The sequence below is a fragment of the Erpetoichthys calabaricus genome, chromosome 3 (assembly GCF_900747795.2).
Source record: "Erpetoichthys calabaricus chromosome 3, fErpCal1.3, whole genome shotgun sequence".
Taxonomy (NCBI): Eukaryota; Metazoa; Chordata; class Cladistia; order Polypteriformes; family Polypteridae; genus Erpetoichthys; species Erpetoichthys calabaricus.
Window position 1 is genome coordinate 44214888 of NC_041396.2, and position 17986 is coordinate 44232873.

Sequence of the window (17986 nt, forward strand, 5' to 3'; positions counted from 1 at the left end):
ACATCCTCTCTGATTGCAAATGCCTCTGAACTCAAACCAAGTACTAGCGAGCAGTCGGATTTTGTGCGCTTGCAGCATGCTGATGGCTCATTAGAATATGCATTTAAATAGGCTCGCTCTGCCAATGACTCTTATTACCAAGAGCATGATACCGGGGGCTTGAAAACTCCACACTTTCTAGAAAAAGACGGTTGCCTTTTCAGAGTGATTTCAGACCATTTAATGGGGGAATTTATTGAACAACTAGTTGTACCTGAACTGCATAGGGAAATTCTTTTGCAGTTGTCCCACTCTCACATCTTGGGAGGGCACCTGGGGGCTGATAAGACCAGAGAGCGGTTATCAAAACGATTTTATTGGCTGAATATGGGAAAAGATGTTGAACGGTTCTGTACTGCATGTCCTGACTGTCACATCATCTCCGCTTATAAGCCTCCTCGGGCTCCCCTTTGTCCTATGCCTATTTTGGAAGTCCCCTTTCAGAGGGTGGGCTTAGATATTGTAGGCCCTTTGCCTAAGACTAAGAGTGGGTATCCATATATGCTGGTGTTGGTTGACTATGCAACACGATATCCAGAGGTGGCTGCTTTGAAAAAGGCCAACTCCTCCGCTGAAGCCAAAGTTCTGTGCGGGATTTTTACTCGTATTGGCATTCCTAGGGAAATTTTGACTGACCAAGGCACACCTTTTACTTCTCGCGTGATGAAACAATTGTGTGACAGCTTCGCTATTAAGAAATTGAGTACCACTGTTTACCATCCACAGACTAATGGTTTGACTGAACGGTTTAACAAGACTTTAAAACAAATGATCAGACGAGTTGCTCATAATGATCCCACATCCTGGGACTCTGTCCTGACTTTTGTTATGTTCGCGGTGCGGGAATCGCCGCAAGCGTCCACTGGCTTGAGTCCGTTCGAGCTGTTATTTGGCAGGCGCCCAAGAGGCATCCTGGATGTTGTACGGGAGGAATGGATAGGAAACAAGTCAACAGCTCCTGGGCTGAGCTTTGCAGATCGGGTAGTTTCGTTACAAGATAGAATTTCTAAGCTTTCTTCTATTGCTATGGAGCATCAACAACGCGAGCAGGAAACACAGAAGCGTCTTTACGATAGGTACAGTAAGCTTCGCGAATTCAAACCTGGTGATCGTGTTTTGGTACTGGTTCCGTCTGACCCGCACAAATTCCTAGCTAAATGGCAGGGCCCGGCCATTATCGAGGAGCGTATGGGTCCGGTAAATTACAAGGTTAGAATACCAGGCCTGCGCAAACCATTCCAGATTTTACACATTAATCTCTTGAAGAAATGGCACGACCGACAAGGGGTTTACACTTTCTTGGCTGCTGTTTCTCAGACCGATGTTACCATTGGTAATGATTTGACTGACCCACAGAAGACAGAACTGTTATCTTTTCACACTTGCCAGGCAAGACTAACCTTGCAGAACATAAAATCACTACTGAACCCGATGTTCAAGTACAGATGCGGCCGTATCGGATTCCGGAAGCGCGACGAAATATTGTGCGCGAAGAAGTCAAAAAGATCCTGGAATTAGGTGTAATACGTGAAAGTAAAAGTGACTGGTCCAGCCCGGTCGTGTTAGTCCCAAAGCATTTGATTTGATTAGCTTTCCTACTCTTCTGAACCATCCTGTTTATTGGCCACAGTGCTGCCTGTCTCTTAATTTTCTTCTTTTTTGTCTCCTACCCATTTATTTTTGTTAAAAACAATTCAAGTCTAAGTGAGAATATTAAGAGGTAAAATATAGCCCAAAGGTAAATTCCTTCTTACCTACACTTCGGTATTACTGACATTATTTTCACAATTAAATTTCCAAATAAGCCTGGTAGGTGCATCAAGAAGGCTGAGCCACAGCACTGGGATTCTGTCAGACAGGTTCATGCTAGTATACTGTCTTTTAAGATAAAAATGAACTGTTCTTGTATGGACATTCAATTTTGTTTTGAATTTACACATGATAATGACATGTTTTCATGCACAGTACATCACCATTAAGTGTACATTGGCAAATCTACGTTCCTGAAGCAACTTCAGTTACTAGGCAACAGCAACCTTTGTGGAGATGTGCATATTTAAATGACATTATTTAAATATTATGTGCATAAAACTTAACCTTAAAAGTAAGCAAAAGCCTTCTGGTGTTGTAGCAGTTTTGTTAAAGAATACCAGACTATGATGCAGCTCAGGGAGTCACGGTATAATTTGAAATCTCCTGGAAGCCATTTGGTTTTCAAGGACATAAACGGATGATGTGTTACTCAGAGTACCTTTGGGAACCGATGTTCGAGTTGTAAACATTTCTTCATGTCCATTGACTCTCGAAGAAGTAATAAAGATACAGAGATGGCATTTGGTTACTCAAAACTGGACCAGTGTGCGTGTAAGTATAGGTAACTGTGTGGACTTGTGACCCTTCCAGGGTTGATTCTTTCCTTGCATCAGGGTTGGCACCAGCTATGCATGACTCTGACCTGGGTAAACAGGTCAAAAAAGGCACGGATGTTTATACGGTAATGCATAGCATCATGGAGTGTTAATATCTATTGACTCTCCTCAAGCACACAAAGAAGGAAGAAGTAAATTAGACTAGCACAAGGAGTCAGTGGTCAAGCTGATGCTGGAACCTCTTGCCGTCACATTGGCCTTTAGGTTAGAAAGAAGTGGCATATCTCAGGATGACACAGAAACCGGTGTCTGTTCTGAGGCCGTCACAAACACTGGGCTTTAAGGAGCACTAGATTCAATTGAATTCGGGGCATTTTTTATATAACACTGCACAGATTTCAAAGACACTTGAAAGTCACACAGTTACTGAGAAGCTGAGCTGGCATCCGAGCTGGTAAACACTTGGCTCTCGGCCCTTCTGCAGTAATAAAGGAAATGTATTAGCAAGCAACTAATGGAATGTTTACAAGGTACCTGTCAGTGTGAGGCCTGCCGTTGTTAAAGCACTCAGAGGCATGTCGTTTTTTCCAGGCGGGCCCTATTCAGCCCCATAAACTTTGTTTGTATTGATGTCCTATCTGCACTCTGCTGGACGAAGGCAGTTTGTTAGAAGCGACATTAATCACCCCAAGGCTGTTTCTATAGAGAGAGCAGTTTGGTCTGAAAAGGACACAAAGGATCAGTGGAAAGCAAGCCAGGATTTCAGCTTGGAAGGCTTTCACGTCCTCTCTTTTTTAGCCTGAAATAATGCTGTATACAGGACAATGAAATCCATGAGATAAAGTGGATTAAAATGAACGTTAAAAAGTCTCATGGAAGCTATTTTCTAAAAATCCTGGTGCGATGCAGTAGGCTGCTTATACAGCACTAACCGATACCATCAAAAGTCTTACACAGAAGAGACAACCACCATTAATAACAGTCTTAGACCCATTTAAGAAAGAAATAACTGTGATAAAGTAATACTGCATATTGTTTTTTGTTTTTTTGATGCAGGGAAAATTACTTGTTACAGTGAAGATGATTTGTATTTATTTTTGGTTAGATGCATTGCTTGAAATAAGGCAGCAGCTAAGTATAGGCAAAGCTTTCAAATAAAATAATGCTGTGCAAGAAAGCAATTGTTTTTTATTAACCAAAATATCTTCCATTCATCTAGACATTCATTTTTAGAAACCAACTTTTTTAATTTCAGCGACTCAGCAAGACAGAGCCTAATGTACCTAATGTGAATCTTGTCGACCACAAGGCTGCATTTTTATTATTCATTTGTGCATTTTCTCAACCAGCTTCTTTGGTACTGACCCACAGGAAGACAAATGTTGTCCCAGAAGTGTTTAGTAGTCTGGAAAAAAAAACATGCATGAGACAACAGGGGCACTCACACGTACAGAGTCACTGAAAAAATTAAATTGTGAATCTTTGAGATGCAATTGGAAAATGACTGTGTATCAAACGAAATCTAAATGGTATTCTGTAGCTGTGGTTGTCAAGGGTTTCCAAATAGCTTAAAATAGTTTAAATGCAGCTACCAGAAATGCATTCTAGCACTAGTATGATGCACCATACACAAAAAGCAACACAGTCCAAGTGTCTTCATTTTAAAGATTTTAGTGAAAATCAAAGCAGTCTTTCAAAAAATAAGGAAAAAGGTTGATAATACATTTAAAAAGGGGAACATGCTAAGTATCTAAGTTACATTTCTTAAGGTTTCCATCTGTTATCTCTTTCACCGTGCATAGGTACATACGTACATACTGTAACGTATATAAATGCTCAGAAAAATATATGCCCTTAATGCCTATCTGTCTAACAGTTCATGTTTCTTTCTGGATGTCTAACTTCAATCTAAGGGCTATTCTACTTTTACACAGAGCTAACATTAAGAACATTCCATTACCTTTAACTTAAAGGGGGGTTAAATTGAATCTTCCATTATCAATGTTAAGTCTATATTATATTCAAGTGTCAAACTAAACTAAATTTACTATTAACATTAACTGAAGGGATTTGTGTCTTACAAAGTCTTTGCCAACTGCACTGGGACCAGGCAGAAATTTGAACCCAGTCTGTTGAGTTGTAAAGTAGCTGAGTTAATCACTGTTCCACCCCCAGGAATAGGCAGCATTACAAAATAATTAAGTCTTAATTAGCGTAAGCTGCCATAATTTGGGGTGTTCATAAGAAATGTGATGGTTTCATGAAGTAGAAGTACATAATAAACAAATATTTAAAATCTTAAAATGTGTGCTTCAATTTAAATGTTTAAAGTCCAAATGTTATCATCTGTAATAGAAGTTTGTAACTTTTCACGCCCAATAGAGTTCCATATGGGTTAAATGACTAGTAAAAGATTAAAAATGACATCATATACCTAATCAATGACCTTGAAGTAGTCCACAATAATACCCCACATGCTCATGTCTGTATTTTGTCATTTTTAATATTCTGGGAGTGGCTGTTAGAGGGCTTGGACTGCTAATAAAGAATGAAGTATCCAAAGTATTGTCACATTCGTGACTAGTAACCTTGCAATAGCATAGAACCACACTATATTAACGAACCCCATTTTGTGAAAAGGAGTAACTTTGACCCCTCATATCCAACTAGGGGTGAACCCCTGGTGTCGGTTGATGTGATGTGCACAACTTCAAGTGTTTCCGATCATTTTTGCTGAAGACAACTATTAGTTTACTTTTTATCATAAGGGTGTAATCTTCTGCACATTATGTGGTCCAAAAAAAGCCTAAAAATTAGATTTGGCTAGAGGGACAAAATAATAAGGGAACCCCAAAAAGCTCAACATCTTGGATAACTAGACATCTGACAAGTTGATCAGTGTTTCATATATGCAGGCTTCCTTGTATTGAAGAGTAAGGTGGAACCTGAAGGGATTTCAAGGTGTTCATAAGTAATTCTTATGAACACAATTAATACTGGGCCCGGTTATGACAAACAGCATTCCTATAAATTAAGGCTTGTGGTACAGACTCATAAACACAACTGCACCAGGCAATATTCAGCAGTCAGATGTATTGGAAACTGGAGTTCAACAAGAGCATACGCAGAACAGACAAACTTCACAAAGACGACATCCCAGGCACAAAATTCCAAGCGACCCTAGGATATCACTGCTATTCTGGCATAATGTGGATGTAGAATATGTTATATGCTTTAAATAAAACCTGTTTTAGTTATGCTAGAAGCCTTAATGAGAAGTCAGTCTCAGAGGACTGATATTATTTTATTTTAATTACTTTATTTTTATGTGGTACACATTTGTATTATCATTAAAGTTAATTGGCTGGCACAGTCAAAGAAAGATTGCAAAAATAAAAAATATAGCTATAAGGGGAAATTAATATGTCATTGAGTTGCGGTTCTTGTTATTTAGTGCTTGGTGTTGTCTTTATGGGATTCCTATTTTTGTTTAATGGTTTGTAAAATAAAGTATGTATCTGTATAAAACTCTGCAAGTAAATGATAGCGTTAGAGTCCCTTCTGTGCTTCATTTGCACATCTTCATATCATTTTCCAAATGTAGGGCGTGTCAGGAAGCCAAACCACCAACCGTCGCTTAAGAAATGGACTGAATGTGAGAATGACAGTGGCACAATTTTGGTCATTTTTTGGACAGTAATCTCAACATTTGAACTGTGAAGGTTTTTGAAATTCCCCTGTTAAAACATGAACTTAGCAAGTTTGTAAACTTCTTATTGTAATTAGCTTGAAAAACTTGAGCTTAACAGTTTTTCAATTTCCTGTTTGGGACTGGAGAAACACTGAACTGCTTTACTATTTGGATATTATGTTTTGACATATTATTAGATTGTATATTCCAGTAGTGTTGTTTAAATAAACATGAGTGTGAAGTTTGAGATACAAGTAAATAAATAAGTAAATACAAAGACATGCATATTTTAATTATATGTTTAATGGGTTGTTAGCTATAGAAAATAATTTGCTTATTTCGAGTGCTACCTCATATAGGAAGGAAAACATCCGGGCTGGAACAAAAATAAAGTGATTGAAAGGAGGATCTGAATTTCTGGCAATTTTTTCTTGAATGAATTTTATAAAATATAGAGATCATACTGAAGACAGAGAGGACAGTCTGAATCTGTGTCATCACTAATAAAGTTCTGTATCGACTGAAACTGATGGTACTTCACAGCTCCTAATCCTGGAGAAGCCCCAGAAGCGAATTTAGTCCATGTTGCTTAAAAATTTTAGATGTCTACTGTATGAGAAGAGGTTTTTAAAAAATATTATTATTATGTAGTTCAATACAATATAATAAATATAAAAATTAAAAGTAATAAATATAAAAATTAAAAGATTATTATCATGTAGGTTAGCCATAAATAAAAAAAAGTTCAAATTAAGGATGTTTCATTTTAAATATATTTAATCTTCTTATATACAGTAATACGCTACCGTGGCTGTAAGGGCTGTCTGTCCAGGATTTTAAATCACCTGTAGCTCGCATGCATACGGACGCCATTCTCATCCCTACCACCTTCGCTGTCACTTCCCCTACCTCTCCATCCATCCATCCATTGTCTCCCGCTTATCCGAGGTCGGGACACGGGGGCAGCAGCTTGAGCAGAGATGCCCAGACTTCCCTCTCCCCGGCCACTTCTTCTAGCTCTTCCTGGAGAATCCCAAGGCGTTCCCAGGCCAGTCGAGAGACATAGTCCCTCCAGCGTGTCCTGGGTCTTCCCCGGGGCCTCCTCCCGGTTGGACGTGCCCGGAACACCTCACCAGGGAGGCGTCCAGGAGGCATCCTGATCAGATGCCCGAGCCACCTCATCTGACTCCTCTCGATGCGGAGGAGCAGCGGCTCTACTCTGAGCCCCTCCCGGATGACTGAGCTTCTCACCCTATCTTTAAGGGAAAGCCCAGACACCCTGCGGAGGAAACTCATTTCAGCCGCTTGTATTCGCGATCTCGTTCTTTCGGTCACTACCCATAGCTCATGACCATAGGTGAGGGTAGGAACATAGATCGACTGGTAAATTGAGAGCTTCGCCTTGCAGCTCAGCTCCTTTTTCACCACGACAGACCGATGCAATGCCCGCATTACTGCGGATGCCGCACCGATCCGCCTGTCGATCTCACGCTCCATTCTTCCCTCACTCGTGAACAAGACCCCAAGATACTTGAACTCCTCCACTTGGGGCAGGATCTCGCTACCAACCCTGAGAGGGCACTCCACCCTTTTCCGGCTGAGGACCATGGTCTCGGATTTGGAGGTGCTGATTCTCATCCCAGCCGCTTCACACTCGGCTGCGAACCTACCTCTTCATATCTTAAATCATTCTTGAGGCAGATTAAAGACTTAAGTTCCAGCTTAAGTGAAAAATTAAGAAAAATGTACTAAGTAATTGCATCACAAACACTGACTTATTCAGTTTTAACGCAAAAAGATGCCGACGAAAGAAGAGAAGAAGCGGGCCGCTAGAGTGGAGAAAAGAAGAGCTGCTCGGTAAGCAGCAAGTGCATCAACCTCTGAGCAAACGAATGCGTATGAAAGAGTATGAAAATTATGAATGCTCAAGTCAAGTGTATTCACTGCATGTTATCGTGCAGTGCGCCATTACTGGTATGAAATAATTATAAATAATTTAGAACAGTATTAACATATTTAATATAATTTAGATGTTTTATTAAAATTATTTATCTTAGGCTATCCAAAACTGAAAAAATGAATGAATATTTTGTTGCTTGTGGCCAGTGGAAATCCCAGCATTTTGGCAACTTTATTTACATGGATAATCTTCTAAAACCTAATTTTCATCCCCCAATACCACAGAAACTTTAAGACATAGGACATTTTATTTGCACCAGTGACTTTGACATGTGAGATCATCCAGTACCGAAATTTCAATCAATTCTGTGATGCAGTGGTTAAATTAAAAGAAAATTGTGGTGATCTGTCATGGAACAACCCCACTGAAGGAGAAAACAGTGGTTACCCACACCTTGTTGCTGGCTGCAAAGGAGCCCCCATAACAGTTCAAGCTGCAGGGCCCCAAAAACAGAAGTCTGCCACTGCATTAGAATGCCATTTTTTTCTATTACTTCTATTACTTATATTTCACATTTAGCCTAATAAACAAGCTAAACACTTTTAATATTAATTTGGTCTAGATTCTTGTATCCTTCTGGTCTCATAGGTTCAGGTGTGTGTGTGTGTAGTTGTTTGTCACCTTGGGAGTTTCATGGAAGGTCTAAGCTGATTTAAGGGTTTTAAATACAGGTCTCTAAGACAATGGCCTGCAACAGGTAACCAAACTTGTTATAAAGTCTCAATACCAGGTTTGGGGACCAAAGATCTGAAACCGCAGGGTGAACCTTAAGGGCCAAAGTTCACCGTTACTACTACAGCTCTCATCCCTTAGACTGGGAAAGAGAGCTAGATAACCTGGGTATCTCTCCAGGCCTGGACCTAGACAGATGTCAAGTAGGATCTTATTTCTCAATTTCTCCTGTCTGACTGTGTTGAAATATGCCTTTGATGAATGATGGTATTCCCTTATTTTTTTGCCTTGGGCCTTATTATGCAATGGAAGACCTGAGATCAATCGCATTCTTCTTATACAGCAGACAAAATAATAAATAAATCAACAGTTTCTAAAGCTCATAGGTTTATTGTCACATCTATAGATAGCAACAGAATTCTGCATATGCGAATCAACATGTAATGTAACACATTGCCACTCTCTTTTGTCACGGTTAGTGAATAGAACTACCATACCTCGCCAATTAGAATAAGGAAATAGATATTATACATTTTGTTTAATTTCCATTCAAGTTTGCATGTTCTCCCCGTGTCTGTGTGGGTTTCCTCCGGGTGTTCCGGTTTATTCCCACAGTCCAAAGACATTCAGGTAAGGTGCATTGGTGATTCTAAATTGTCCCTAGTGTGTCCTCGGTGTGTGGGTGTGTGTGTGTGCCCTGCGGTGGGCTGGCGCCCTGCCCAGGGTTTGTTTCCTGCCTTGCGCCCTGTGTTGGCTGGGATTGGCTCCAGCAGACCCCCGTAACCCTGTAGTTAGGATATAGCGGGTTAGATAATGGTTTGATGGATGGTATGTCAAATATGTCTGAAATTTATAAAGCTCCTATTGATAAAGCATTGGCAAATTTTTGAAATTCTCAGTGTTAAAATAGAGGAGCATTTTGAGCAGCTTCAACTGCTAACTTACTTAAGGTTTTAAATATAATTTGAGAGTGCTTCTTTCACAAAGTGGTCATGCTCACTCGATAGGAGCATGTGGAAGGCATAAGGTAAACTGGCGAACAGATGAGGGGGAGACGCAGCTACTGTATGAACCGCTTTTCCTCTTCCAGTCCCAGAGTGGAGGAGGACCCCTCTTGAATATGAGTAATGTCCCTTCTGCTTCATCAAAGAAGTCCCACCATTTCTGGTCTCTGCACCATAATAAAAATAATGCAACCAAAAATCGGTGTTCATTCCAAGGTCTATGGCTGTTGGAGCCAGACTTCTCAAACATGCATTAAAAATATGATTACAAATGATCAGTCAACATTTGCCATCCATCTTTTTTTGGTTTTGTTGTTTTCTTCAAACTACCATTGTCGTGGTTAAATGGGGATCTTGCTGGCACCCCAGCACATTGCCCTGTAGTGCTTCCTTTCTCCTCACAACGTATACTTTTCTCATTCACACACCTGATTAATGCTCCTGACATCACAACAAATCCTCAGCACAAGTTTTTGAAATGTAAGCAGGGTCCTGTGTACGGCGGGGAACTCGGCGTCATCCAGCTGTATGCCCACACTGGCAGGCTTCAACATCCATTTTTACTCATTTAAATTTAGTTGCTTAGCAGATGTCTTTATCCAAACCAGCTTACAAAGGAGGATGACATTTTTAACTCTCCATTGGTATGTCTTGAATTTTACATCAATGAAAGCTATTTCAGCAACCAATCCATTAATTGGGCTCATTCTTAATTACATGATATTATAAAATGCTGTTAAAATAATGTATTTTATGTACTCTACTAATACATATAATTACAATCTGCTATCACTGTTTTAACTGTTATTATTGAATATGGGTCATTGTTACAAAAATATTTAATAAATAAAACTCTGATATCTCAGACTTTGAAGTATTTAAACAAAAACTTAAAAATATTCCCACTTCAAAAGTAGTTACCAAGTCCCTAAATTCCCTATGCATGCATTTTCAAATTTGTTTTCGAAAGCATTTTTGTTCAAAGAGTCTTGCAACATAACTGAGAACCATTTTTTCAGGTACCACATGAAATGTCACAAATTGAACAATTGTGGATCTATTGATACAGGTTGCCAGTTCATATAAAACATTTTCTTTATGCTGCTTTCCTTCTCCAAAAGTCTGTTACTTTAACAGCACTAGAAAACTTGAAAGTTGTCATAAAGTGGAGCATCTGTTAGTCAGCTACTGCTTTGTAACAAGTCACCAATGAACACTTCTGTCTTAGTAAGGCTTTAGAATGGTGGCTCCCTATAGTCCATACATGGTAATTTATGGCTTGTTACAAGATCTTAACAAAGGCCGAGTTTGTGTTACGTAACAAGAAGTGACAAAGAGCAATAAACTCAATGGCCCCTTGCGCCATATCTCTAAAGTGTGTGGACAGATGGGTGTGTAGTATCATCCCCAAACCACAGACACAGTTGCACGGCACCAAGTCCTGAGTGCAAATAATTACTTATTAATAAGGAAATGTCTCTCAACAGGCTTCTCTTCAAAATGCACAACAGAACAATCCACAATCTCTCTTCCTTGTGTGTTTCCTTCCTCCTTCTTCCACTCTTCTCAACAAGCCTTGTCTGCCTCCTCCCAACTCTTTCAGGTGAAGCAGAGAAATCTCCTTTATACCGGACCCAGGAGTACTTCTGGTGCCACCATGTTGCATCCAGGATGCCCTTCCAGGTCAGGTAGAACCTCCCTAAACTGGGGATAGCTTCTTCTGCAAGCTCCCCCTGGCAGCTCCCACACAACCCAGCAGGGCTGCCCATTAGAAGTACAACTCCCATGATGCCCTGTTGTTGTTGCCACCTATTATGCTGAGGGAACACATGGCCCCAATAGGTAAACTCCTTGCACCCTTCCATTATCGAGGCTTGCTGGCTGGTTATGGTGTCGATCATCCTGGCTGGGATGCCAGGCAACCCATGTCTTTGACAGATGTTGATGCTGTTTTATTGTTTTATATTAGATGACCTATCAAAACATACAGTATCTCCGAAGGGCAATTTTATACTATTTTCTGTTGTACACATCAATAGCAGTACATCTTTATAGAAATATACTGCAATACTGTACATTTGTGAGGCATTATGTATAAAGAGACCTAAAGAAAAGGGTATTTGCCTAGGATTGTCCATAACAAGAAATACTGAACAAAGTGAAGACTTGAAAGTTCCATTCATGTGTCCATTTCTTAACAACCTCACTAAATCCCATTCAGGGTCATGAAGGGTGGAGCTTTTCCCAGCACCATTGGAGGGTACAAGGCAAGAACTAAGAGTCTTAATTTTTTTTTTTTTTCTCAGCCAAAAGGGTAACAGCTGAACAAACAGCATCTTACCCTTCACACTTCCCCCAAGCTTAACCTCTGCCCCTACACCACAGTGGGATGGTCTGCTAAAATATACAAGGCAAAGCTGGAAACGTTTCATGTGAAAACCCTAGACTTGTACAGCAAGAGAGTATTTTGGAAACTATACATCGACATAAAGAGGTAGGTTCTCTATGTTATCTTGAAACTAGTTACAAACTTGCTTTTTTATATATTTTTATCACATCCTTTAATTGGTAGAACTGTTCCCAGAGAGCAGCAGATAATCAGCTACATGTAGCCTGCGATGAACTCTTAGCCTAATTCTACTCCTTCTCCTTGTATTTAGAAGTGCTGAGGAGGCTGGATTTTGCCTTCCTTCAAACTATTTGTACAGATTTATTGTACAAGTGAGACTACTACATTACATTTCTCTGCTCAGTTTCATCTGTTTATTTAGTAGCAGAAAGGTAACTTCTAAAGAACAAATGACAGTGTGATGGCACATGCTAAATTACTATATTGTCCACGACGGGCTCTGCTCATTTGAAGCTCTATATTTTAAAAGAACTTTTTACAAAGCAGCCACTTACTTTCAATCAAAAGTCTAAAAACAGAGGAGAGAGATCTTCAAAGGTAAATCTATAGGAATATTTGTTAAAAGACCAAAGCAAAAAATAAATAATTAAATAAACCGCAAGAAACCAAGCAGTTGAACAAGCCAGTTGTTCATTTACAGGCATACAACTTAGCTTTTGATCATTCAGATTTAATGCAGAAAGACTATTTATAGAACAGGTACAATAGGAAGACTGAATCATTTTGCTTTTTTGCATTGTTAGACAGCTTGGTGGCAAAGTGGTTAGTCTGTTACATCACAGATCTAGCTTTCTGGGTTTGTGTCATGTACCCGATCATTATTTGTATGCAGTCTGCATGGTCTCTCCATGACTGTGTTATTTTCCACCTACAGTCCTAAAGGTGTGCATGTTAGGTTAAATAAAAGCTTGAAATTGGCCCATGTGTGGGCTTTGAAATGGGCTGCTTGATTTCTGCATCAATGGGATTAAGCAGGTTTGAAAATGTACTCTATGTGTGTTGTGTTTGCTGCATGAAAAAGCCAAATGACATATTGATGTGATGCACTTTAGGAGCATCATATTACAGGGGGACAGAGTGTTATTCTTTAAAAACAAAAAAGGGCTGTCTTACTGGAGGGAATATCATATGCTTAAATTGGCTTTATAAAGACCTGACATATAAGATAATAGCATTGAAGCAGAAATAAGATTATGTAAGAGTAAGTATATCTTTGTGACAGAGGAAGAGGATTAAAATATATGCAAAGCTCATAAAATTTTCAGAGTTATATCATTATTGCTGGGCAATGCAGTGGCTAAGTGGTAAGCATTGATATGTCAGGAGTTCAACTCTCATTCCCAGTTAGTGTCTTTGTAGATTCTTCATGTTCTCCATGTGCCTGTGCTTGTTTTTTCTCCCATAGTCCCAATTTTTCTCTTACATCCAAAGGTTGCTTTGAAGCTAAATCTGGGTGAGGAGGTTGTAAGAATAAAGCTGAAAAGAGATCATAAATAGTTGGGAGCATCACAGGTGACCCCATATAGTCAGTCAGTCAGTCATTATCCAACCCGCTATATCCTAACATAGGGTCACGGGGGTCTGCTGGAGCCAATCCCAGCCAACACAGGGTGCAAGTCAGGAACAAATCCCCTGGCAGGGCGCCAGCTCACTGCAGTGACCCCATATAGTTGATAGAAAAAGGCAAAAAATAACATGCAGTTCAAGTGTAATATCTTTTCAGATGGGAGTTTTCTATTGACTGCCTCTAGATGGCAGTGGAGTCAGTTATGAGGATGAGCAAGCAGATAGGGTGTGTCCAGGAAGTTGGAAACTGGAAGTGATGTCAGAGGTCTTTTGGCTGTCAGTCCTTCAATCTACAGGGGGAGGAAGAGAAGAGGTAGTTAGATACAGAGTTTGTCCCCCAAGTGCAGTGTATGACTGGAGTTTACAATGATGCCAGGGTAGGCTGCAACTCCAGTGACCTTGAGATAGAATAAGTGGATTAGAGAATGTTGTCTTATAAATTCTTCTTCATAAATTTTGAATGAAGACCCTTAACTAAGGTTAATCAGTCTATCCGTTAAATGCCAAGCCTGAAAGTTGAGACCAGTTTAAAATTTAAGATCTTAATAACATATTGTGATGCAATAAAAATCTTTGGTGTAATATGATATATGTTGTACTAGATTTGTGAATTTCCCCTTGGGATTAATAAAGTATCTATCTATCTATCTATCTATCTATCTATCTATCTATCTATCTATCTATCTATCTATCTATCTATCTATCTATCTATCTATCTATCTATCTATCTATCTATCTATCTATCTATCTATCTATCTATCTATCTATCTATCTATCTATCTATCTAAGGTACCAGGCATTGCTGGTATAAGTAAATGGGGAAAAACTTTCTTTTGGAAATTTAAACACATCTCACAATGAGACAAAAAAGACACGCTCTTAGACATAATCTTTAATCCAGTGAGACAATAAAATTGTTATCCAGATTAGCTGAGAGAAGAAAATGCTGTCTGTACCTGTGGCCTCTGAGATCGAGCTTTGGCCGATAGGAAACTATGTGCATACAGATGGCAATATCCTCCATCAGTCGTATTGCAGTCCTGCTGATTGATGGGAATTAAAGCCTTCACGCCGTTACTGGTTTTTGGATTCACTCTCCCATTATTACCCCTCTCCTCAATATGACATATAGCCTATATTTTAAGTGGGATCAGCAGCAAGACACATGCAAAGATTTCAGCTGTTTTGTGAATAAAGTGCTACATAAATGTAAAGAATTATTATTATTAATTATTATTATTGAATGATTAGAGAACAAACAAGCAGACATCCAAACTGCTCACAGTTTTATTTATGTAGATATAAACAGCGTATTTTGGTGTAATGTGATATATGTTGTTTATATAGTGGCCAGATGGGGTGTTCTTGGGTCATCCCCAAATCAAAACATCTTCCAGAGTCCAACCAAAACTGGTTTATCATGGCAGGTAGTAAGTACAACCAGGAGTAAGGAAGAGTATATGCACAAGGTAGTGGAGTGAGGAGAGGACACAAAACAGGCCTGTCTAAGAAGGTTCTTGAGGGGGACACTTGCCTTGTAAATCCACCTGGCTCAATGCTGTCCCAGTGTGGTTTCAAAGACCCTATTATGGACAGACATAGGTGTATTTCCAGCATCAATACTACATAACTGTAATCCTAAAACAAGGAAGTCATCTTTCTGGAACTCCCTCCAAAGACCCCAGGATTTAATCGCTGCATGGCAGTCTAGAGTACAACAATTCCCATGAACCCCTGAAGGAGTCTGACATACTGCTCCATCTTACTTCTGGTACCGTCTGTTGTTCCAGAAGACTGGAATTACGTTAACCCGAATTCTTTCACTGCAAGAGTCCTTCCATCCAAGGAGTGTCCCCATCAAGGTCCTGAATGGTATGCTGAACACCTTGCTGTTTATTCTACTACCCTAGTTGTCCCTATAAATATATGTTTTTGGTTGTCTTTGCTTATGCTGAGATGGAGAAAAGGAGAGTTGAGAATATCTCATACTTATCTTGTTTTCATTATACAAAATGGATTACAATGTTAAAAAAAGATCTAAAATGTTTATTTTTTGTATTCAACTCTTATTATGACTGGTGATGGTTATAACTTTTTTAGAAAAAACTGAGTGTCAGCCACATATCCTTTCTACCCTTAGATGTTTAGGTGACGGTGCTCTCACTTTTCCATATCAAATACTGATGATCAGAATTTCTTTGTTTGCCATAAAGATGCCCATCTGCTTCTGATACCATTAGTTGAATTTTAGCATAAGGAAGCAAGTATAAAGAATCTCCTTAAGGCTTGCCTTGTTTGTAATCTGTTTCCATGGTAATGGCATAACTGGAACTTTTCATTACCATTTCTTAATATCCTCAAACTATAAACATGTTTTCTATTTAAATGGCCTTCTTCAGCATGTGCAGAATGAAGCTGCTCCCTCCCTATGTGCTGCTGGCCTTTTCCTTGCTGGGCTCATATTGGTGTGCACCCCCCAACCAGGCGAAGCCAAGCATAGATGACCTTGAAAGTTATGAGGAAATGGACTGGGACAAATTTGACCTGAACAACTATGGTGACTACGGAGATTACGAGGAAATCAAGGTAATGAGGCGGAATATGAATCTAGGAGGGATATGATGGCAGGTTGTACTAAGAAAATCGAAAGTGTTGCCTGATACTTTGTATGGCTCACACATAAAAGACTTGAAGATACAAAATGTCAGATAATCAGTACATCAGCTCTCATGAGGAGCCACTTAGGCTCCTGAATTGAAGAGTATGCAAACCAATGTTCTGGTGTTTATAACTGCTGTGTGATGACGCTAATTTACAGGCAAAAGCTACAGATAAAAGTTAATACACTTTCACATAACTGACGTTTATATTGATGTACTTTATATCACAATTTGAAACATGGTTTCAATATGAAAAATTATTCTAAACTATGTGTAAATTTAACAGCTCCACCAAACTATCTAAAAAATTAAAATGGGGATGCAAACCTGACCTCCAATATATTGTCATACCAATTTGTATTTTCCTAATTACAAAACAGTTCAAGCAGTTCATGGATAAAGGAAATTTAAACGTTTTAATATGTTATATATTTGATATATATCAAAGTGGCATAGCATGTTTGGGCTATAGTTGTTATTACTATTATTCCATTCAGCAATTTCTGAAAATGTATATATAGCCCAGAGCTAGGAACTAGACTTCTAGAGCCCACATTAGCAAGAATTTAAATGCAATGATAGAATCATCCTTGAATTAGGTACTAGTCCATCATACTCTGTGACATATTAGTAGGCAGTCAGCCTCACTTACAGTACACATCACTTACACAAGTGTGGGGAGAAAGATAAACCATGTGGACAACAAGCATGAACAATGCCCAGGATATGATTATTATTATTGTTGTTGCTATCATTATTATGACAATTATTGTTATTATCATCTTTTTTTCTCAGTTTGTGTTCTTTGCTATTTACCAGGAACACACCAGGTTCCTTAGGTCTTATTGTCTGATAGTCAGGACTTTAAGAAGTATGCCGCAGTCCTGAGGTGGGCGATCTTCTGCACCTAGGTGGCACTCATTTTAAATGATAGTTTGTCAAGAAATTATTTGGAGTGCTAGTCGAGCAGTTCTAAGTGTTCTTAATACAACCAGAATTATATGAGCCTTTATTTTCTACCTGTGCAAAATCTCAATCTTTAGGTCTTTGTATTTGCTGGGTTTTTCTACCATTTTGACTGAAATGTTTGTTTTATCTGAAACAGCTGCATTAATGACTAGACATCACCACTTGCTTCTGTCATGGATCATGATGTCCGGTTGGTTGGCTCCAATGGTGTGATTAGTGTTCACAACCATGTCAAACATAACAGTGGTGTCCTCTGTCTCAGTGACCTTTTCAAGCTGGTTATCCTATCAGTGATCAGGGCGCTTGGAGGCCAAGCTCATGGAACGTTGACCAGTGCAGATATCTAGCTATCTGATTGTATAGATGAGTGTATCCTTTTGCTGCTAGCATTGAGTATCCAACAACAGTATGACTGATGTGCTCTTCTTGTTGCTGGCATGTTCTGCTCTTGCTATCAACCTCCACCTTGAGAATATTGTTCTGAAGATAGTGTGTGGTAAGCATCTGATCCTGAACTGCCATGTGGAGACTCTCTGTCAATTATTATTATTATTGTTATTTTTATTATTATTATGAATTCAGCTTAATTCAGGGTTGCATGGGGGTTGGAGTGTATTCTAGCAACATAAATGCAAGGCAGGAAACA

General features: G+C 39.2%; 1 protein-coding gene across 2 annotated transcripts in view; it reads left to right on the forward strand.

The window, feature by feature from the left end:
• optc (opticin) overlaps nucleotides 1-17986 on the forward strand; it is a 134344-nt gene that overhangs the window by 91795 nt on the left and 24563 nt on the right. For both annotated transcript variants that reach the window (XM_051924563.1, XM_028796712.2), the window contains exons 2-3: nucleotides 12042-12229; nucleotides 16120-16297. In XM_051924563.1, the coding sequence (XP_051780523.1) occupies nucleotides 16121-16297 (177 nt within the window). In that variant the 5' untranslated portion in view covers nucleotides 12042-12229; nucleotide 16120. The remainder of the gene's footprint in view (nucleotides 1-12041; nucleotides 12230-16119; nucleotides 16298-17986) is intronic.